The sequence below is a fragment of the Triticum urartu genome, chromosome 4, assembly GCF_003073215.2.
Source record: "Triticum urartu cultivar G1812 chromosome 4, Tu2.1, whole genome shotgun sequence".
Lineage (NCBI taxonomy): Eukaryota > Viridiplantae > Streptophyta > Magnoliopsida > Poales > Poaceae > Triticum > Triticum urartu.
In genome coordinates, this window is record NC_053025.1 from 15501256 (window position 1) to 15524654 (window position 23399).

Below are 23399 nucleotides of genomic sequence, written 5' to 3' on the forward strand. Positions count from 1 at the left end.
TCATCCACTTGAGGGAAATTTTCTACTGTCCTACAAACCTCTGCACTTGGAGGCCCAACAACGTCTACAAGAAGAATGTTGTGTAGTAGACATCACCAGGCTCACATCATCTACTAAGGTTTGGTTCAAGTCAACATGAAAGAGAGGAGCCTTGACCACCTTACTTGCAAAGACTTCGAGTGACTTGACTGTCGAGGATGCAACAACCTCCTTATATGCAACCCAATGCAAATTGGACTTGATAGGCATTGTCTTCATTCGACACTTGTGTGCCAACCCAACATCATATCTTCCTACTAATTCAACTTGGTCACTTGCATCCACCCACTTTAATCTTATCTGTGTTTCTTCCACAACCTCTTCATAACTAGGAGTCTCAAGAAATATCAACACTTCCTCATACTTGTCAACAATATCCACATTCATGAATGCCTCTTTGTCAACATAATGAATATTCACAATCTTGTCCATCTAAAAAAATGGTAACATAAGTATAAGAAATGTACAATGCTAAATATACCACATTGCTAACAAAACCCCTAACCTAACCCTAAATCTTAACATTAGCCATAACCCCAACCCTAAATCTTAACATTAGCCATAACCCACAATAAGGTATGCTCAACAACATCACAATGCAACACTATTGGAACAACAATACTCAAAACATCACATTATAGATTCATGTTCAAAACTAGGGTTAGGAACAACAAGAACAAATCGATCCAAATGGACAAATCCAACCAATAAAAATTTGTGAGATGAAGGAGGTTACCTCAACGAACGGAAATGACACCGGATCCACAGACCAACCCAATCGATTTGCAAGGATTTGAGAGGGGCTAAGTGAGGGACACAAAGGGGTAAAAGGGCAAGAGCTCGGGATAGGCCAATGAGGGAGAAGAGAGTGAAAGGTGAGTGGTGGGTGAAAGCCCCACGACCACCTAAAATATCTGCACCAGAAACGCCAAGGACGGCGGCGTTTCTAGAAACGCTAGCTTGCTCGGCGTTTCCACCACGCCACGTCAGCAAGCAACGCGTCCTCGGCCTGGCATTGGGCCAGGTCAGGAACGCTAGCTTGCTCGGCGTTTCTGTGTTGGGTGGAAATGTCGCGATCCCTGGCGTTTCTAAAATGGTCAAATCGTGAAATACTTTCACATTGGGTTCAGTTTGTGAGAATAAACTCTGACAAGGTCAGAACAGTAATTTCATCCTCCGGGTTGGAGGTCTGTTTCGTCGCTTCCGTCACGCAATATTACTGCCGATTTTGATTTTGATATCTAGTATTTTTTTCAAAAAAAAATCAATCGATTCATAATGTATGAAATATAAAATTAACAAAGATTACATCAATGGGCCATCTAGCGATGACTACAAGCACCAAAACAGTTAAACTACATAATTACATCCATGCCCATGAACCACTTAGCGACTACAAGCACGACAGCGAGCCAAAGACGCCCCTCGAACTTACAGCGAAGAAAGACATATACAAAATTTGTTTTTTCTTAACGAAGACTAGGGTGGCCTCTTCAATTTATTTATTTTAGAAAACATGATCACCCTATTATACTCTCTCCGTTCTAGAATAGTTGAAGATTCATGTCATGACCTACCTATAAAAATATATACAAACGTCTATAACATCATATTGGTTTCGTATATCCATCATATTATATATTTTCACACTTGATGTAGGCAATGTTGTAGATGCTGATATATCTTTAGACTCGGTCAAACTCATGGATTATAGACAGTATACCAACATCTTCAACTTAATATTAGTATTATGTAATTTTTATTGTTTCTTGTGTGTCGTTGTACTGTCATGATTAGAGATGAATAGAGAAAGTTTTCCACAAAAAAGAAGAGCCATTATATTACATATTTTCGTATTTTATATAGTTATTGTTGTACATGTTACCATCTCTTTCTACAGACCTGGTCAGACCTATGGATGTTTGACTTCAGACAATAATAGAACTTAGAGTAATTTTGGAACGGAGGAGGGAACACTAAATTTCTAGTCATGCATTTCCTAGCTAAATTTTGATTAGCCACATAATTTTAAAGAATTACAAAAATTAATTGATAAAGATCACTCAAAGATGTTATAACAGAATATACTGAAAAGATAGAGGCGTGCTATGCATCGGCCGACAGATCTTTTAAAAGGATCCGCCGCCTCACGAGCCGTCCGATTTAGTGACGCAAGCCCGTCAATTTCTCTTCTCTAATTTCTTGCAACAATGTTCTTGTTGTGAAATATCCTCTTCTCTAATTTCCTGTGATAAGACCTTTGTGTTATGAAATTTTCTCTTCTATAATTTTCTGCAACAAGTCCCTTGTTGCAAAACCTCTTCTTCTCTAATTTTCTATAACAAAAACCTTGTTGCAAAAATTGCGAACACACCTCACACAACGTCTAATTTATCTTGTTACAAAAATTGCAACAACATCTCCCACTGCGTCGCACTGACACAATCATCGTTTGTTGCCGCGGTTCCATAACAACACTATTGTTGCAGAAACTTGTTTCAAAGGTGATGTGTGTGCTTCGACCTCCGCCGTGGCTGCTACCACCGGTGTTTTGTAGTGGCGGCGATTATAGCGGAAAAACAGCCTTGTATTGTGGTGGTTGGAGAGAGTCGCAGAAACGGTGGTGGGCGGCAACACGACGCAGTGATGTAGTGTTGGGAGAAAAAAACAAATGGAGTTCACACGGAGAAGAAGAAGGTCAAGGCAGAACGTATGGATGAGGACCCGTGAAAAACTTAAAAAAGGCTACGAGAAAAGTGATCGGTGGTCCCACTGCGATGCGCGTCAGGTAAAAGATGGGGCGGATGGAGCAACGAAAATCAGCCGACTGACGCTAAATGTTTCCCAAAATGATAACAAGTACTACTCCCTAACGACTTATTTTAGAGACATGCAATTGATTGATAGAAATCACTAAAAGATATTCCAATACAAAATACTAAAAGGAAACAAGTAATAGCTAAAAGATATTCTTATACAAAATACTAAAAAAGATAACGAGTATATTCCCTGTCAATGTATTTTAGAGACATGCAAAATTAATTGACAGAGATCACTAAAAGATATTCCGATACAAAATTGCACTAAAACGAGAACAATACCCCCTCCCCCCCCCCATCAATTAATTTCTGGCATCTTCAGGGCTTCTACGAATTGTGAGCTCAGATGTGGCGACAACTGCAGGTTCTGGACCGACCACTGGATAGATGGCAGATCGGTGACCAAGATCGCCCCTCCCGTCTTTGCACTTGTCCCACGGCGGCAACACCAGGCGCGTACCGTACACAAGGTTCTACACATACACTCTTGGGTCGGCGGCCATGGTGCAATACATCGAGCTCTGGCGTCAGTTGCGCCACATCAACCTCTCGGGTGAGCCAGACAAGCTCATACGACGCTGGACCCCCTCCGCCACATACTCGTCGAGCTCATGTTACAAGGCATTATTCATCGATGCCTGCAAGGACCCGCATTGGAGGCTCACATGGCGACCCTGGGTGCCGCTTCACGTCAAGTTCTTCCTCTGAATGGCCATGCAGGAGCGTTGCTGGACGGTGGAGCGGCTCGCCCGTCACGGTCTACCTCACGAGGCAGCGTGTGCCCTTTGCGATCAGGAGCCGGATACCATGCAGCATCTCCTAGCAGGCTGCTCATTCTCTAGACAGGTCTGGCATGAGGTTCTTGGTTGGGTGCGTGCCGCGGTCGACCTTCCGAGCCCCGACACGCCCTTCCACACCTGGTGGACGACTTCCTACGACCACGTGCCAGCCTCTACGTGCAAGGGCCTGCCCTCACTCATCATACTGACACTGTGGTGGCCCTGGAAACACCGCAATGGATGCATCTTCGACACTGATAGATCATCGATCACACTCATCTCCGACACCATCAAGGGCAGCCCCGCCTTTGGGCTAAGGCAGGCGTCAACGGGCTACAAAACATCCTCCCCGACGCATATTTTATAGCTATCTTTGGGGCTGAGCAACCCCTTCGATCTTTTCTTCTCATCCGCTTTCTACCATGCCTCTTGCGCATGTGGTCTTGTAAGTGTTTTGTAACCCCATGCTACTACTCTTCTTCTATCAACGAAAAAATACATAACCTAAGTGCTCGAGCTCAGCTGCACCCTAAATCTGAGCCTTTGGTATGTGCGTTGAGATGGTGTCAATCCTGTCAGACGCGTCAGAGGTCGAGCAGGGGAAAATGAGGATACAAACTAAATACGGCAAGTACAGTGCGCGCTTGTGGGCCAATTCCGTACTTGGTGGCGTCGGTCCGTGAGGCTATGATTCTGAGCCGTGGCCCAGAACGTCTGGGTGTGGATAGTCCAGGTTGTATGGGGGTTTGCCGAGTAGTGAGATCGAGGAAGTGGTGAGGGGACTCATGGCGATGGCATCTGTGGTGGCTGCGACTTCCTGCGGCGGAGCGGCGATGGAAGCCGATGGCCTGGATTTCCTCATGGATCTAGTTGATCGGTGAGTTTCTCTAGCCCGGCTGTCGTCCTAGATCTACGTGCTTCCATGGATTCACCATCTCTCCGCCGTGGAAGCTTACTCTGGCGCGGCTTGAAGGTTTCCACTGAGGGATAAGTACGCGGCCAGCTTTTCCAGCGGTGCCTCTAGTGCCGCCGCCGCGGGAGGAAGCACCGGCTTTGCCGGCGTTTTCTACTTGTGGCTCCGGCTGCGCACAACGATTGGGGGACTGCAGCCCAGGAGGTCTGCGCAATCGACAGGGAACATGGTTTTGGGAAGCGCCTGGGTGGACTAAAAGGTCATAGTTTCGTTTCAGCTGAACATGCCCAAAATGTTTTTTAGACTTGCGAAATCGTTCGATTTGATAGCTGATTTAGCACGGTCCATTGTATCTGCCTCATGTTCCGTGGTTCTAGTGCAGTCTGAATGATGTAAGTAGGTGATCTACTAAAATTTGAAGATTCAGGAGATGTGTAAACAAATAGTGCTTCCTGGTTAATTCAGGTTGCGCCTTGGTAGTGCTAGTGCACCTCCTGATAGGACACCGTGATTCAGGTTGTTCCTGGGTAGTGCACCTCATGATAGGAGCCTACTAAGACTGTGATGAAACCAGAACCTGGTTTGAGTTTTGACTCATTGGGTGAGGTGTACGACTTTTAGGTTGACTTTGGCATATGGTACGGGAAGAGCCGGCTAAACGCCGAGCGGGCCAAGTCCATGCGGAAGGTCGTGTGCGGCTGGTAAGAGCTTCTCATATGCATACCTTTTAGTCTTTTTCTTGGGGTGAAGAACCATTTTCAGAGCATTATATTGGCTGGTGTGTTTGATGAGGGACGAGCAAGCAAAAGGTTTTGAGTCGGTGTTTACAGAATTTTTGATGATGGGTGGCCCAGCTCTGAAAACAATACTCACCAGTTGTGCACTCTACATGTTCCTAAAAAAAGTTGTGCACTCTACATATTTTGTTAAGTAGTATTTTTAGTTCTGATTGGCTTGCATTTTCATATTGCTTAGTAGTTGTGGTGACAATCTTTGCAGATCAGAACAGAGCTGTGGAGATGGAAAAGTTGACCGGGATTAAATCCGTAAGATGGACTTCAAGCTAATGAGATACAGTACAAGATTGAGTGGCTAAAAAAGGTAAACCCATAGATCTACCATTATGTCCCATATGGCCATTCAGTCCGGATGCCCTCACATCGACGTAGTACTGTTGCAAATACTTAATTTCAGTTTTATGTTCCCGGTGTACTGCATGGATTGCTGGTCCTTGTACATCCTGGACACAGAGAAGAAGATCTTCAGGGTGTTGAACCCGACTGAGACACACCCCAGTGATGAGATGGGAACGAAACACAGTGCCTTTGCAAAGAGATCCCAGCGTCGATTCTGACAATGCTTCAACGACATATTTGGTGGATGATTGGTTGACGTGGACGGATGGACTTCTGTCTATCCGTTGGTGGCCCATCGCGATCCTTGTACAAGGTGAGTGAATGCCAAGCGCAATTTTTGGAATGTACGGTAGTATAGAAGATATTGGTGTTGGACTAATGATTTGTTGACAGGGAGGAGAGCGGTGTTTACATTGTGCACTACATCCATGAGTTCAATGTGCTGTACCTGCATCTTGTGATGAACATAGGTTACAGTAATATGTGATCTCATTTGTGTGCGCAGATATTGTTTTATCACCTACGGAAAAGTCTCGAACATGAGATCGTGAGTATGAGAGAGTATCACCTGCCAAGTTTCATGTGCCTCGAAATCATGGACTGAGGGGATGAAGTCAGAATAGTTGCAGGGCGGCTCTATCTTTTGACCCTATTGCTCGTGTGTTCCCTAGTGTAGTTTGTCACTTTTGGTTTTCGCGCCTGCGAATTTCTAAAACCCAAGTGTGGGTTCTGTGGACATTGGATTTGAATGTGTATTGTTGGACGTAAAGTGCTAGTGGAATGTTGAAGTCGCAGCATTTCCCTGAAATTTCCATGAAATGTTTGAAGTCGGACCTAAAGTGCCAGCGGATATAAAAGGACGGCTAGTGTTGTGTCAGGCAGTTTGTGAGTTGCAGATGGAACATGATGGCTCAGTATTAGAGCTGAGCCGCGGGGGACTGGCTGTTCCGGCTGGACGGTGAGGACGCCTACCGCAATAAATGAGCCAGGGCCCACATCATTTCTATATCACATACAGTGAGAATACCAGATGGAATACGAGTTGTGACACGAATCCACATGTGACTGGGCGGCTAAGATATCAGGTTCAGATGAGCCTGAGCTCAGAAACGAATTTTCCCATAACCTTTGCGTATTCACAAAAAAATATAATAGTATATTCATATTTGATAGAGTGTTTATTGTTGTTGTCTCTAGATAACATGGAGGTTTAACAAAAATGTTCTTTTTGACTAATTGTATGCCCTTACATGTGAAGAACACAAGATCTTATTTTATTTTATTAAACTTTTCGGGACAAGAACCTAAGATGTGCTAAACAATAATTTCAAGTCGTGGCATAAATATCACAGAGTTGCAATAGAAGAAATGGAAAAAAAGCGGGAGACATTCTAGTGTCTAGTTTGCTAATGTGCTTGCCTTCCTAACCAATTTTTTAGCTAGATGATAGTATGTGTCACTCAAAGCCAAATTTGGCTGTTTGAACAGTGGACTACATTGCGGTTAACTTATTTCGTACCTTGTCGTAATACAAGAATAAAAAGGTTTTCTCGCAAAAAATAGAAATAAAGAGGTTACAAAAATTGAAGCAAACACAAAGTCACGAACCAACACTCCCTTCGTTAATAAATGTAGGCCATTTTTGGAGTTTATAAACTATAAATTGCGAAAACGTCTTACATTTTCTCTACTAGTTAAAAAGAACGTAAGGTTTCTATTTCATCTCTTTTTCATCTAACACTCCTTATATACATCCTACTCTTTCGTTCTCCTCTTTGATTTTTTTTCCTCTCATCTCTAACTTTTCTCCCATCCATTCTCCGTAAAACAGAATCAAATGTCTCATGTTCTGTCAACCTACAAAAAAAACATATTTTATTTGCGAAGCCATTAAATCCCTACCAAACAAGTGCTTAGCCGTAAAATGGAAGGTGAGCCATGTCGATTGCATACAAAGACTTGCTAAGATTTTAGCGCGTCGATATAATAAATGGACGTGCAGCCACGGACTAATCTACTATTAGAATGTTCATACTCCCGCCGCAACGCATGGGCAACTGTCTGGTACAGAAAGGAAAAAAAATGAAACCGTCGTAATCCATTTCGCCGTCAGACTTAACCTTGGCTGCCTGCATACTTCAGATCGATATGCTGGGGAACACAGGGCAGAAAGCTGGGGCGCTGGTGGTGCTGACTGGATCCTGGATATGCCTTGTGCTTACGATTGCGACTATGCTTTGGGCGAAAGATTGCTTTATGGGACATAACTGCCGAAATTGTGTGTGATCAACCACAACTACGTACCCCAATCTTGAACGTGTCAAGAGATATGGAACTGTCCCTAAAAGAAACAGATGTGGAAGTGTATGCACGATGCATGCTTAGCCCTCCAAGCAAAAGCAACAATTTTTGAGTGCATGTACACACACAAGGCAAGCGATCGCCGGAGCAGCGGCAATTAACGGCGCCATTAACAATCTCCAAAGAAACGCCGCACGCCACGCCGTATCATCGGCGGGCAAGCCGGGGAAGGAAATGGGTATCTCATAATAATCTCCTGCCGTCTTAAACCCCGGGGAAAGTTCCAACCTTTCCCTCCTCGGAGCAAGCTCCAAACGTAACCGACGAAGAAGCCGCACCACGCGACGCGGGCAGCCGGCCGGCCAGCAGCGTCCCACCGGAGACGAGACATGCGCCGGCCGCGCCGCCCCGCCGCCGGGCTCCGGCCCCTGCTGCTGCTGCTTCCCGTCGCCGCGCTCCTCTACGCCGCCGCCCTCTCCCTCCGCTACCCCGGCCGCCCCCTCGGCCCCACCACCGTCTCCGTCGCCCTCACCGCCGCCGAGGCCACCCACGCCGAGAGGACGCGGCAACGGCTCCCCTCCCCGCTCCTCCGCCTGGACGTCTCCCGGATCGACGTCCGCGCGCTCGACGCCGCCGCGCCGCTCCACGCGGCGGCCGCCCGGGCGTTCCGCGAGGGCGCGCGCCTCCTCCGCGACGCCCTCTCCGCCCCCGCCTCGTCCTCCGCGGCGACGCCCTCCCCGTCCCCCGCGCCGCCGCGGTGCCCGCCCTCCGTCGCGCGGGCCGGCGACGCGCCCCGCGCCCTCGCCCTCGCCCTGCCGTGCGGGCTGGCGCTGGGCTCCCACGTCACGGTGGTGGGCAGGCCGCGGCGGGTGCCCGGAGGCGGCCTGGCGCAGTTCGCGGTGGAGCTGCGGGGCGCGGGGGACGGGGACGCCGCCACCACCATCCTCCACCTCAACCCGCGCCTCCGGGGCGACTGGAGCGGCCGCCCCGTCGTCGAGCTCAACACCCGCTTCCGCGGCCAGTGGGGCCCCGCGCTCCGCTGCGAGGGCTGGCGCCGCTCCGACGAGGACACCGGTGCGTCACCTGCTCTGCATACTCCCACCCAATTTTCACCTTAAAATTTCACTTCGCGATTGCATTCCACGGCGACGCACATCAAACATTTTCGGTAGCAGCAGTACACACGCACGGCAGGATCAGTGCAGTTGTTGGTACTAATTACCAACCAATCCATGGGGAGCTCTAATGCTCTAGGCTCTACATATTACTGGTACATATGTGCTGGTAATTAACCAAGTGGCTCTGTACTATGTTGATGCCGATGATTTGCATTCAGTGTCATGTTTCCTGGTCGGTGCTTAATCTCATCGGGGCTCCATCGCAGTACCATGTTTGGTGATACGGCTCTAGCTCCCTTTTGGAAAATTTCAATGATTCGTAGCATTTGTCCTGTGCAGGGCGAAAGCCTGTCCTCGGAAAGTGTAGCATCGTCACTCACCATGTTTGATAACTATACCACTGATCTTGATCCATGGCCCTTGGCCCTTGGCATTGATGTACACCGTGCCATTTCAACATTTCCAGAGGTAATAACAAGAGGGGAGAACGACGAGTGTATTCGAGTTTAGCAGAGTTATGTAGGGATTTTTGCTGGATGTCAGTTTTTTCCAACAGTGAAACAATTGAATGTGCCCGAGAACCTGTAAGGCGTAATAACTGTTTACGCAGCAGAATTGCCTCCTTGCCTCGTTTGTGTTTAGGATCCATATAGACACCTTACGTTTTTACCGGTTACTATTCCATCATATGGAAAATGAACTTGCGACATTGTCACGTTTAGTATAGGTCATCCTTGGATCTAGATAGTTTCTTTGTTTTTCTAACGGCAGTCTTCATGCTCTCATTTCCAACTGTATGATGCCCGCTAAATGCTTATATTTCTCCTCCGTATGAATAGATAGGAGGACTTCAAGATGCTCAATTTTGAACTCTGGAGTTCTGAACTATTGCAGATGCTCAATTTTCAACCGTGAACTTGCCAAGCTTCACATAACCCCCAAGATCATATTTCAGATAGTTTTGAGCTGAGTCGGATGGCATGTGGCTGACAACTGCATTTATCATCTATAAAATCTAAGTAGATTGATGATCAGCAGTGGATGATGTACCATTACTAGATCGTTGATACCCTGTCATTACACATACCGACAAAGTTTCATGGCAAATTTCATCCATTTTCTACTTTGACTTTGGTAACTAAAATAGGACTAGAGGACAATAACATGTGCGGTACTGCTGCCCGACCTCTCCTTATATAGTTGGAATATATTTGGTATTTACATGGTTCCCATGGAAATCCATTTGGTGGGATATCTATGTGATAACCTGATGATAAATTTCTTGCAAATGCTTTAGGGCTAGTGATTCCCACCGGACGTCCATTTGGTATTCTAATTACTAATAAGAGAGCTCTACTAATAATTTGAGCTGATGAGAAAATGTTTAACGTGTGCTAGCTTAGCTGGTGATCGTCGCGAGATTTTCTTATATTGCTTTCCTGTGGCGCAGTTGATGGATTGGTAACATGTGAGCAATGGACCTGGAACACTGGTGGCACACTTGAGGAGTTGAAGAGTATGTTGCTGCGTAACCGTGTTGCTGGACAGAGCAGCAGTGGTTTCATAGATTGGCCTTATCCTTTTGTGGAGGGTGAATTGTTTGCTCTAACAATAAGCTCCGGTTTGGAAGGTTACCATGTTCAAGTTGATGGGAGGCATGTCGCGTCTTTTCCTTATCGCATTGTAAGTACTGTTTCCTTCTGCAATTGTCCTTCTAGCTGGAATCCGTGCACATCTTTGCTGTGGTTAGGATGTAGATTAGCATTTCAACTGAAAATGTGGTTAGGACGTAGATCAGCTCCTCCCCACTGTTTTTTTGGCAAGATTTGCTGATGCGCCAATTCATTGATTACATTTGTTCTTTCAAGGGCTTTGATCTCGAGGATGTCGCTACGGTGCAAGCAAATGGTGATATCGAGGTTGAATCAATGTTTGCTGGTACATTACCCGCGGTCCATCCTAACATTATGGAAAGAAATCTGGAGTTGCTGGCCGAACTGAAAGCCCCTCCTCCTGAAGAACCTGTGGAGCTGTTCATAGGCATTCTTTCAGCAGGAAGCCACTTCACCGAGCGCATGGCTGTGAGGAGATCATGGATGTCTGCAGTACGAAATTCATCCAGTACTATGGCTCGGTTTTTTGTCGCCTTGGTAATCTATTGTCCTGCCATTTAGTTCCGGTAGTTTTCTTTCCTTCTTCCCATGAAAAGATATATAACAAAACCATGTTTCAGGGCAGAATGGAAGAAGGGAAGTTAATGAAGATTTGAAGAAAGAAGCGGATTTCTTCGGGGACATTATCATTGTGCCCTTTGTGGATAGCTACGACCTGGTTGTTCTTAAGACTGTTGCCATCTGCGAGTATGCGGTATGTAGCATAAGGAGTGGATTTAACATAGTCACACTGAATTTAAATTACCTTTCAGACAGTTCTTATGCAATCTCAATGTTCTTTTTATTTATATATATTCTTTGTCCTTGAAGGCTCGTGTTGTTTCTGCGAAGTACGTCATGAAGTGCGATGATGATACATTCCTTAGACTTGATTCAGTTATGGCTGAAATAAAAAAAGTCCCAGATGGTAAAAGCTTCTATATGGGGAACATGAACTACTACCACAGACCACTCCGAGAAGGAAAATGGGCCGTCTCATATGAGGTGAAGTGATCTACTAAAAAAAAAACCTCCTATTTTTGCAAATGTTATCTTGAAATTACACAGATTGACTCTCAGGCTACTTGCATATCTTTTACTCAAGTGATCAAAAGTAATTAAATGCCCCCGTGACAACATTCATAACTGACGTAGAGTATCTCTCTCAGAAAGACAAACCAGTACATAGGAGCTGCATTAAATTTCATCAGAAAGAAGATACCAAACCAGTGTTGTACAAACTTTTTGTCGACTGAGTCAATTTCAGACGTTTACTGCTCATGAACAGCATGTTTTTGTGTCACCACTCATCAGTCCTATTACAGTTCCTGGAATTAGCAAAACAGACAGCGTGCTCATGTTCTTGATGCGCCAAATAATAGTACATGAGAACCACATAAACGACTGGTATGCGCTGCCCACATGAATATGTTATTGTCTCATGTAATCATGCTGGCTAACTACATTCGTCGTTAGCGCAATCATTGGTGCACCATTATTGACTTCCGTCCTGTGCTGCCATGCTGACCTCTTTGGTAACATTCTGCGCTAAATTTCCAGGAGTGGCCCAGGGACACGTACCCGACTTACGCGGACGGCGCTGGCTACATTGTTTCTTCCGACATCGCGGGCTTCGTCGCGTCGGAGATGGAGAAGGGGCGGCTGAATGTAAGCTCTCTGCGCCCACCCAACACCTTTCTTCCTCTCTGTTTTCATTGCGTATCAAGTGGCACTGGGAATTGGGATCCCATGTAGTGACTGCATTCCACATTCCACATTCCACACAAGCACTCAAGAGCCAGGCACCATCTGGCTGGCCTGGTTTAAAGTTTGGGTGAATGATGCCGATTCTGATCGAAAATCGGGGGAAACGGCACGGGCCCAATCATGCGTGGGCTGAAAAGATGGCCCATGCCACACCACACCACACCAGAAAAGCCAAAAGTTGTATCCGTTCATCAATCATCAATACATAGTACATCACCTTGTATTAACAAACGAATGATTGCGTTCTGCTTTGGCCATGGCAGCTGTTCAAGATGGAGGACGTGAGCGTGGGCATGTGGGTGGGGCAGCTCGACGCCGGCGGCGTGGAGTACGTCCACGGCGCGCGGTTCTGCCAGGCGGGCTGCGCCGACGACTACCTCACGGCGCACTACCAGTCGCCGGGGCAGATGCTGTGCCTCTGGGAGAACCTACGGCAAGGCAGGCCGCAGTGCTGCAACGCCAGATGACACGACACACAGCTCTCACTACCGTGGGAGGGACGATCCAAGCTCATTTTTCAGGGGAGGTTGGGTATGATGAGCTGAGCAGCAGCCCTAGCAGTGGAACCTGACAAGTTTAAGTTAATTACACTCACTTGCACCACCTCACCTCACATGTAATGCACATAACCAGCCAGGTAGTGGTACAAACATTAGTTACCCATATATACTTACCAAATCATTATAGTTATACATGTTATTATAAACTACTAGCCGGCTCTCCATTGCTGTCATCATCATCATGATCATCGACGACGACTGCACGTGATGGGTGTCTTTGTTTTCTCCTCCATGTCCTTTTCCCTGTGACTGTGAGTGGCGACCAACGCCTCCCTGAGTGGCCGAGTCCACAAGTAGCGCTGATCATATTTTGGCGCCAAGCCCATAACATGGTGGTAAATTTAACTCAGAATGTCTGTCTGTCTGTAAATTTAATTAGGGATGCAGCCATGATCGGTCGACATGTGCTTGTGGGGCAGCGGCAACATGCTGCGCCGTGTGGTGGTGGCAGGAGGGAGTAGCACGCCGGGGCAGAAATCACATATTTGACCTGAGGGCCAAATCAAATCATAAACTGACCTTGTTCCAAAAAAATTTCACTTTGCTGATCCTTTCGTGTGGCGCCCGACAGCTGGGCGCCACACACTACTATGCAGCGCCTCTCTCTTGGGCGTCGCACCTCGTGCCAGCGTGGCAGCCCTGGTCCAGTTGCGGCCCCACAGACAGCACTGCAGCGCCTCAGACTTAGGCGCCACACTTGTAATGTGCAGCGCCTAGCTCTTGGGCGCTGCACAGTCTGTGTTCAACTTAGGCTGGCCCCACCCTCTCTCCCATCCCACCCCACACACCCCACCCCACACAAACCCTTAGCCTTGCGCCCCTCCTCTCTTCCCCTCTCCCCCCCTCTCAAATCCTTCTCAAATATTGCAAATCCGAAGTATTTGACCGTGGATTTCGAAGCCAACCCCTCCCTTAAGGTAATCTCCTTCGATCCCCTCGTTTTCATCCATAGGAATTGTCACATTTGCTCAAATATTGCTACTTTGGGGAAACCCTAGTTTTGGCTTGGATTTGCAAATTTGTATTGAATCATGTTATGTTTCTTTGCTAATTTGGGTTGGTTAGGCTTTCATAGTATGCTAGGGTTAGGGTTATGTGTGTTTGATGTTGGTGTTAGGGTTATGCTATGGTTAGGGTTGTGGTTATTGTTAAGTGGGGGTTAGGGTTATTAATTCATATATATGTTATGGCATATGTATTTTGTGCAAATATTTTTTGTGAAGTACTTACTTGATATATGTGTGTTTTTTATTATTGTAGGGATGGGGAGAACATGTGTTTATGTTCATCATGTGGATAAAGAGGCCTTTTTGAAAGGCAATGTTGAGCCGGACCCGGATGAGCTTGACATGGTGTTTGAGAGTAGTCCAAGCTATGCGGAGCTCTTGGACCAAGTGAGGAAGGATTTGAATTGGATGGACCCAAGTGACGTTGTTGAGTTCGAGGGAAGGCATAATGTTGGTTTTGGAATGCACATCCTTTGGAAGACAATGCGTGTGAACTCCGAGCAACGTTGGGTTGCATATAAGGAGACGGTTGCCGAATCTCTAGACAAGGCTCTTGAGTTATTTGCCTCCAAGAAGGTTGAGTCTACTTTGAATTTGGACTTGAACCGGAACCCCTCCTCGTTGGTTGCTAGCACTCCACCACCCATGAACCAAGATCAAATGAGTGAACCTCATTTCACGCAACAAGATTGGCCAACATTGAGCCCGACTCCAAACAACCAAAATGAAGGTTTTGAAGAGGAGAATGATGAGTACGAGGAGGATGACAACGAAGTTGATCTCCATGACAACAATGTGGGTGATCTCGACCAATATCATGTGCAAGAGACAATGGACCAATCCATCCCTTTTTCCCGTGCATATGCATCGGACTCGGATGACGATGGTCCCGATGAAGAAGTTGATGAGGAGGGGTTCACATCGAAGGAGGCCCAAGCATTCAAGAAGGTATTCGGGCGGGATCACAAGACACCATTGTTCAAGGATCTTAGTCTCGCGGATGAAGCCGTTGTGGATGGTGGCAAATGCATATCTCTTGGAGCTAGGCCAAGTTCTCACCGTGATTTGGAAGACGGCAAGAACGGGATATATCCCGGTTGTGAGTTTCAATCCTTCTTGAAATTGAAGATATGGCTCGACAACTACTCGGTTACGCATTATCGTCCACATAAAGTGGCCAACTCGGACGTCAATGTGTGTTACACGGTCAAATGTGAAGTGCCAAGTTGTCCATGGATTGTGCGTGCAAGGCCATGGAAAGGAGGTCCCACTTGGCGCATAGTGAGTTGTCTACCAAATCACATGTGCCAGCACAAGAATGCGGATGGCAAGCTTGTGTACCAACAACACAGACAACTCACGTCCGAGTTCATCGCTTATAGGCTTTCCAACCAAATATCCACACTTCCAACAATGAGCATCAAGAGTGTCATTGACCTTGTGAAAGCCATCTTTCATTACAAGGTGAAGTACGGCAAGGCATGGAAGGCAAAGCAAGCCGCATTCAAGATGTTGTATGGCAATTGGGAGGAAGCATACAACCGACTCCCTAGGTTGTTGTTAGCTATGGCCACCACAAACTCAGGCATGGTTCACGTGGTTGAGCCTCATGGGCACCAAACATTGATTCACAACGGGAGGACCGTCCGAGTATTTGGTCGTGCATTTTGGGCCTTTGAGCAATGCATGAGGGCTTTTGAGCATTGTCGGTCCGTCATCGCCATTGATGGCACGTTCTTGACCGGACAATACAAGGGCACTTTATTGGTTGCAATAGCAAGTGATGCCAATAACCGGGTGTTGCCTTTGGCTTTCGCTTTGGTTGAGGTGGAGAACAATGATAACTGGGAGTGGTTCTTGCGTCAATTGAGAACAAGGGTATTACCGGCTGAAAGGGAAATTTGTGTCATATCGGATTGCCATCCAGGAATTCTAAATGCGGTGGTGGTTGACATTCCCGGACATAGAAAGTTGCACCATCGATGGTGCATGAGGCACTTTTGTGCAAACTTCTATAGGGAATGTGGTATCAAGGAGTTGGCCGATGATCTTCAAGATTGTTGTCTCGCTTTCACCAACAAGCGGTTTGCCACATTGTTCAATGCATTGCTCAGACACAAGAAACTTGACCCCGGTGGTCATGAATTTCTCAGTAAGAACATTGTCGAAAGGAATATGTGGGCACGTGCTTTCGATGAAGATGGCCGGAGGTACGGTCAAATGACAAGCAATATGGCAGAATGCTTCAATAAGGTGCTCAAGGGTGTACGTGCATTACCCGTGACGGCAATAGTTCAATACACATTTGACAAGATGAATGGATACTTTTTGAAGTATTCAATGGAGACGGATAAGCAGATTGCTGGTGAGAACAAGGATAAGCACAAGTACTATTTCCCACCAAAGGTTGAAGAATGGTTGGACTTTCAATCACGAAAGGCAGATTCCCAAGAAGCTGTACTATATGACGACAACGAGTGGAAGTATGAGGTGAAAGAGCCTGGAGGAACCACAAACGATGGCCACCAACACGGAGGCCGCGCTTTCAAGGTCTCCCTAACACGGTGTGATTGCAGCTGCATGAGGCCATCGTTGCTTCATCTCCCATGCTCGCACTTGTTAAATGCAGCCCGTGTTAGGAATGTGGACGTCAATCACCCTCTTACCGTGAGGGAGTCCGAGTTCTCAATCATGACGGTAAAGAATACATGGGCTCCCCGGTTTCAGCCATACTTGGACCAATCACAATGGCTGAAGTATCATGGATTTCAACTATGGCCGGACCCGGAATTGAAGGTCGTTAGACGGGGAAGACGTAAGACAAAGCGTCTTAGAGGTGACATGGACGGATGGGGTCGTGGTGGCGGTGGAGAATACAGCACCGGCCAATTCCAAGAGCCTCGTGAGCAATCCCGTTGTGGGGACTCCAGTCATGGGGGACACAACACAAGAACTTGTCCCAAATCAAGAAAAAGATCAAAGAAAAATGATGCAAGCACAAGCCAAGCAAATGATAGCCAACCAAGTCAACCAAGGAGTAGCCAACCAAGTCAAACAAGCCAACGAGGCACTAGGCAACAAAGAGGTCGTGGTGGTGGTAGAGGCCGTGGTGATGGCCTAGGCCGTGGGGATGGTCTTGGCCGTGGTGAAGGCCTAGGCCGTGGTGATGGTCTAGGCCGTGGTGGTGGTGGTAGAGACCGTGGTGATGGTCTTGGCCGTGGTGAAGGCCTAGGCCGTGGTGATGGTCTTGGCCGTGGTGGTGGCAGAGGCCGTGGTGGTGGTGGTCTAGGCCGTGGTGGCGGTAGAGGACATGGTGGCGGTAGAGGCCGTGGTGGTGGTCTAGGCCGTGGTGGTGGTAGAGGCAGTGGTGGTGATCTTGGCCTTGGCGGCGGCCGTGGTGGAGGAATGTTCACTTGGCTCAATGGACCATTGCCGTATGTGACTTACTATGATCTTGTTCTTTTGGCTCAATGCTTGTGTTGTCATTTTGCATTGTGTGACTAACTATTATATTAACATTTTCATAGGTATGGAAACAATGAAGGGGGTGGAGGACACGGAGGCGAAAGGTGAGCTCCCTTGGTGGTCGGAGGAGGGAGAAGAAGAAGAAGAAGAAGAAGAAGAAGAGAGGAAGAAGAAGGGACAAGGACCATGACCTTTTCTATGAACCAAAATATGTGCTACTATGTGATATGAGACGTAAATAACTATGTCTTTTGGCTAAATATTTGTGTATGAGTATGTGATTTGGACTACTACATGTGATTTGGATATGATTATGTGCCATCTATGTGAATCACAAAACATAAAAATCACTTTGTATATGAAAACAGCAGATAGTGCAGCGCCTAAGGCCGAGGCGCTGCACATTACAGTGCAGCGCCCCTCCCAAAAATTTGCTAAGTCAGTCTGCAGCGCCTAAGGGAGGGGCGCTGCACTGTAATGTGCAGCGCCTCACGCCTGGGCGCTGCACAGTACAGAGCAGCGCCTATCCCTTGGGTGTTGCACACTCACTTAGCATTTTTTTTGGGCAGAAAACATACTGGAAGCTTCTGTTGCTCTCTGGACTGGGATGTCCAGTAGTGCAGCGCCTAAAGGGAGAGGCACCACACACCATAGTGCAGCGCCTACCCTTTAGGCGCTGCACTACTGGACATCTATTTGCTGCACTCACCCCCCTCCCACCCATCCCCACCCCACACACCCCCACCCCCACACAAACCCGAAGCTCAGTGCCTTCCCTCTGCCCTCCTCTCCCCCCTCTCAAACGCTCCTCAGATCCGGAGTATTTGACCGTGGATTTCAAAGCCAAACCCTCCCTTAAGGTAATCTCCTTCGTTCCCCTCGTTTTCATCCATAGGAATTGTCACATTTGCTCAAATCTTGCTACTTTGGGGAAACCCTAGTTTTGGCTTGGATTTGCAAATATTTGTTGAATGATGTTAAGTTTCTTTGCTAATTTGGGTTGGTTAGGCTTTCATGGTATGCTAGGGTTAGGGGTATGTGTGTTTGATGTTAGTGTTAGGGTTATGCTATGGTTAGGATTGTGGTTATTGTTAAGTGGGGGTTAGGGTTAACCAAGAATTATCGGTTTTGTAGGCATGGCTTCATCCGGTTCCATGACGAGGCCACCGTGTGCTAACCAAGAAGACATGCCGAACAAGTGGGAGGACGCATCTTTGGACAAGGTGAAGGAGAAAGATGCCAACATCCCGCCATGTTGGTGTGGAGATGTTTGCAAGGTGAAGGTATCCACCGACCGAAATAAATCATGGACGGAAGGGCGGAGATATTTTGTATGCCCGAACTATGCTTATGATCGTGCACTTCCAACTAACGCCTATGACCAACCACCGGTAAGCTCGAGAAGTAAAATGTTACTATCAAATGTGTGTCAACACTAACAAAAATTTTGTATGCAGTCACCGCCTCCTCTATGCAAGTACTTCATGTGGATAGATCTTGAAGTGCCAGAAGATGTCAAAAAGGACCAATACCAAGATTGTCTTAGGCGGCAACGGCGGTTCGAAGAATCGTTTCGAAGAGGCTTGGAGGAAGAGCGTCGTCAGAAGGAGAGGATGGAGCGGAAGAAACGAGAGGAGGAGAGGGCACGCCAAGCGAAACTTGCTCGTGAGGAGGAGAGGGCAAGAAAGCTTGCAAAGGCTCGCGAGGCGCAAGAGGAGGACTCGGCCCGTGACAAGAAGGGGAAATGGCCTCGCTCTACTTAGTAGGGACTTCACTTCGGTGCACTCGTCATGAATTTGTGAGGGCATGTGAGATGTTGGTGAACTATCTTCTAGGGCAAGCTGCCATTTGTCATTTGTAATGAACGTGTCGTGAACCATGTCGTAGTAATGTTTGAATTGTCTTAAGTTATGAACTCATCGGCATAAAATTTTTGTTTGTTCAAATTGTTGTGATGATGCAGTCATTGTAAGTATTATGATGTTCTGGTGAAATGAATGTACTGTCAACTCTGTTTTTGCAGTAAACAACCGTGCAACGCCCAAAACAAAGGTGCTGCACTGTTCTATGCAGCGCCGAACGGACGGACGTCACACTGTAAAGTGCAGCGCCTTGCTCTGGGGCGCTGCACTATGACTTGGTAATTTTCGTGGATCGTCAGTGCTCAAAGCCTTCGGTGGCCCTATGGGCAGCCATGGCCAGTGAAGCAGTGCCTATGGGACGGGCACTGCACTGTGAGGTGCAGCGCCTAGGCTTTGGGCGCTGCATAGTACAGTGCAGCGCCTGACTGTCAGGCGTTGCAGTGTTGTTAACTGCCAAACTACAGAAACAGATTCCATTTTGGCAAATACAAATACTGAACAATTCAACTGAACAAAGACAACATCATTTAGGACAAATACTGAATAAAGACAACTAATAATTTGAACATCACATCATTTAGGACAATTCAACGTTACTACTAGTTCGGAAACACAAATACCACAATAGTAAGAGTTCACCAACATATAACATAACCCAACAAGTTCATCAACCTAACGAAACGGCTACAAGAGAGCACTTCCATAGTAACAAACACTAATGCCTTCCGCGCGTGTTCCTGGTGCCACGCCTGCAGGCAATCTTCTTCTTCCTGGATGGACGAGCCTTCTCTTCCTGCACTTCCTCCTCCGCCTCCGCCTCATGATCCAAGCTAGCCATCCGCGAGGTCCCTACGACCACCTTTGGGTTGCCTCTGTTGTCAAAGTCGTTGGGCGTGTACCGGCGTCTGGGCTTCCTAGGCTTGAACACATATGGGGATCGAAGTTGAGCGTCCGCCAAAGTCATGTCATCATCAAGCTCATCGCCCTATCACACAATCAAACAATATGGTGAAGACCGACGTCGTAATCAAGTGAGAATCACATCTAAAGGATTAGTCATACCTCTTGGGTGACCGCACCCTCATCATCCTGATAAGCATATGAGGAACTCACATCGTCCCTCTGATGGTGAGATGAGAGGTCTGATGGTGTACCAGACCTAGAGGCAGATGATTCATCAATTTCGGGATCACGGCAACCGAGAGAAGATTCGATAACCGCCTTAACTTCCTGGCCTGACGCTGTAACATGAACAAGTGTAAGATATGAAACTCCGCAACATAGACTACTCTCATAGTGAATGCGATATTGTACCTTGAGGAATGCTCGTAGTGAACCATCATCATTGCCTTTTCCAACCGGTGTTTCCTCCAGAATAGACTGGCTCTCATCAGCTGCTTTCTTGATCTCGGTGCGTGCGGATGAGAAAGAATGAACACGTTAGCCATTCAAACATGTGTAATACGGCCAACGGGAAAGTAAAGAAGGAACACTTTACCACATAGTTAATCACCGGAACAGCAGGGACTCCGTGCCCTACCCTGACATCTCTGTTGTACTTCCCCTTTGATAGATCCTCAAAGTTTACGGGTTCTTCAAGAATATCCTCATTATATGCCGGCGGGCATATCTCAACTCGAGTATTTTCAAGAAGCCATCGTATGTAGTTATCAAAAGCAAGTGGACTATGGTTAGCCATTCAAACATGTGTAATACGGCCAACGGGAAAGTAAAGAAGAAACACTTTACCACATAGTTAATCACCGGAACAGCAGGGACTCCGTGCCCTACCCTGACATCTCTGTTGTACTTCCCCTTTGATAGATCCTCAAAGTTTACGGGTTCTTCAAGAATATCCTCATTATATGCCGGCGGGCATATCTCAACTCGAGTATTTTCAAGAAGCCATCGTATGTAGTTATCAAAAGCAAGTGGACTATGCTCACGAAGCTTGGCGCGTGCACTGCTACGAGCTTCCTCCACACAAAGCTGGAAGCGGGTAACATACAAAGCATGATGCTTGTCCCAGTCCTTTATCTTCCGCTGCCTTCTCCTGTCCAACCTGCATGGTACAAAACCAAACATTAGCAAAATCAAGGAGTGACGATGCTTAGTCAATACGGTTCATGCTGTCTTACCTATGAAGTGCTTTGTCCGTATCCAACCATTCCGACGGGTGAGGCTGGAACAGACCAAACTGACGACACACGCGATGTGGCAAATGAAACTCAACAGCCCAGTTGCATATCAGTGGGCACCGCATACGCCAGAGATCCCTATCCCGCAAGCACATCGGGTTGATGGTAAACTCCGGGGTGTACCCAAGTCTGTCATCGGCGCCATATGGCTGCCATTCCACCTATGAAATAGGGCAACAATGCAAAATTGGTGAATTTTTTCAGGCAAACATGAGAAATGACTGAAGTAATGACCTCGTTACCTGCTCAGGCATAATCGTGTCCAATTCGGCAACGTACTTCTGGTACATGAGATTGACATCGTTCGTCATCTCGGAAACCACATCCCACTTGTAAGCCCAAGTGGGGCGCCGTAATTCGTCATCTTCATCTTCATACCAAGGATTAAACCTGACGCTCTTCGGGCGTCCAACAGGCAGACGCTCCCAGCTCCATACAGAAAGTAGAAGCATATTACCACCAATGCCTGCACTATCTGTGATCCTGCAACACGCATCGTCCAGCTGCATATGAAAGAAAAACAATGTTAACTTGACAGCAAGCTTGCATTGCTAATGAAGAAATGAGTTGATCACAAAACAGACCAACTACCTGTCGGTACAAGTAGGCAAGAGTCGCTGAACCCCAGCTCCATTTGCTATCGAAGACGGTCAACGCCTTCAGCCACATCCATGGAGCGTTCTTGCCAGTGGAGTCAGGAAACAAAGTCCCCGACACAACATACCACATGTAGACACGAGCATGTGTCTGGATCACGTCATCAGTGGCATCCGGAGGGCACGTCGCAAAGTGAGTTTGAATCCACGTGAAAGCAGCTCCGGCTGCTTTCCTTTCCTTCTTCTTCTTCTTCTCTTCTCCCTCCTCTACATCAGCCTCAGCCTCGGTAGGAGCCATACCGATAAGAGCAATCATCTGCTCGCGCCACCCATCAGAATCGGTGCTCATACAGAGAGGCATCCCGTCCATAGCAAGACCGGTGATCAACGAGGCATCCTCGAGCGTCACGGTCATCTCCCCAGTCCGAAGATGGAAACTATGCGTCTCCGGCCTCCACCGATTAGCAAGAGCGGACACCAGTGGAGCATTCAGATTCGGCGTGGACCGGCTGACCAACTGAATCCACGGGAGTAGTCCTGCCTGCTTGATGTACGGTGTGTACCGCTCATCGTAAGGCATGGCAGGACCAGAGACTCCGTGATACCGAATCTTCAAAGGTTCAAGCTTCTGCAAAAAACAAGTAATGACAAATCTTAGGGCATGTAAATTTCAACTTAAGGCAAAATATTTAGATTACTCGTTATTACCATCTCCTTCTCGCGCATCATGTAGGCCCGGTGTTTCGTGTCGTAGACATCGTCGAGAAGCCAAACCATCCTTACAAAGTTCAAACAATAAACATATATGAGTTCATCTTCATCTCAAATATCGGTATACACTAAACATCTAATATGTGTTCAATTACAAGAATCTCAACATCTCCTTCTCACACAATGAATATGTCATATGTGTTCAAATAAACTCAACATCTAATATTTCAAATAAAATCAACATCTAATATATATCTAAAAAAACAGATCATATATCTCTACAAAACTCAACATCTCATTGTTATCTATATAAATAGGCATCTCATATATATATATATATATATATATATATATATATATATATAAACAAAACAATCTATGATTTCACTAACAAGAACTATATATTGTGAACTAAGCAACAACACTACGGTACTACCACTATGACTACACATCCTAAATCAAGCAAATCAAGGGTT

At 46.8% G+C, this 23399-nt stretch overlaps 2 protein-coding genes and 1 long non-coding RNA gene across 6 annotated transcripts; 2 read left to right on the top strand and 1 right to left on the bottom strand.

Moving 5' to 3' along the window:
• The first annotated feature begins 4258 nt into the window (after positions 1 to 4258).
• On the top strand, positions 4259 to 6573 carry LOC125553422. Of its 4 annotated transcripts, XR_007304055.1 has the most exons (6): positions 4259 to 4514; positions 4611 to 4809; positions 5172 to 5251; positions 5550 to 5651; positions 5745 to 5999; positions 6192 to 6573. It is a non-coding gene; the product is annotated as an uncharacterized LOC125553422 (long non-coding RNA). The 4 variants fall into 4 exon arrangements; XR_007304056.1 differs by lacking the exon at positions 5172 to 5251 and having other exon boundaries at positions 4263 to 4514; positions 6192 to 6569; XR_007304054.1 differs by lacking the exons at positions 4611 to 4809; positions 5172 to 5251 and having other exon boundaries at positions 4273 to 4514; positions 6080 to 6569.
• Positions 6574 to 8061: 1488 nt separating this feature from the next.
• LOC125550300 (hydroxyproline O-galactosyltransferase GALT5-like) lies at positions 8062 to 13233 on the top strand. The gene is made up of 7 exons (XM_048713270.1): positions 8062 to 9061; positions 10556 to 10788; positions 10974 to 11255; positions 11344 to 11472; positions 11589 to 11762; positions 12318 to 12425; positions 12788 to 13233. Exons 1-7 carry the CDS (start codon positions 8377 to 8379, stop codon positions 12989 to 12991), a joined length of 1815 nt encoding a protein of 604 aa, XP_048569227.1. The 5' UTR covers positions 8062 to 8376; the 3' UTR covers positions 12992 to 13233.
• An 8652-nt stretch (positions 13234 to 21885) lies between these two features.
• Positions 21886 to 23176, bottom strand: LOC125554525 (protein MAIN-LIKE 2-like; the record flags this gene model as incomplete). Its single annotated transcript, XM_048718054.1, has 3 exons — positions 22921 to 23176; positions 22208 to 22840; positions 21886 to 22119 (listed from the first exon to the last, which is right to left on the bottom strand). Coding segments are annotated over exons 1-3 (936 nt in total), but the record flags the coding sequence as incomplete, so codon positions are not given.
• Between the last annotated feature and the right edge of the window lie 223 nt (positions 23177 to 23399).

Excerpts from the sequence above, each read along its gene's own strand:
- LOC125550300 (XM_048713270.1), top strand. The coding sequence starts at position 8,377 with ATGCGCCGGCCGCGCCGCCCCGCCGCCGGGCTCCGGCCCCTGCTGCTG. Across the intron at positions 11,256-11,343 it reads CTCGGTTTTTTGTCGCCTTG|AATGGAAGAAGGGAAGTTAA; the intron begins GTAATCTATTGT and ends GTTTCAGGGCAG. Across the intron at positions 11,763-12,317 it reads AATGGGCCGTCTCATATGAG|GAGTGGCCCAGGGACACGTA; the intron begins GTGAAGTGATCT and ends CTAAATTTCCAG.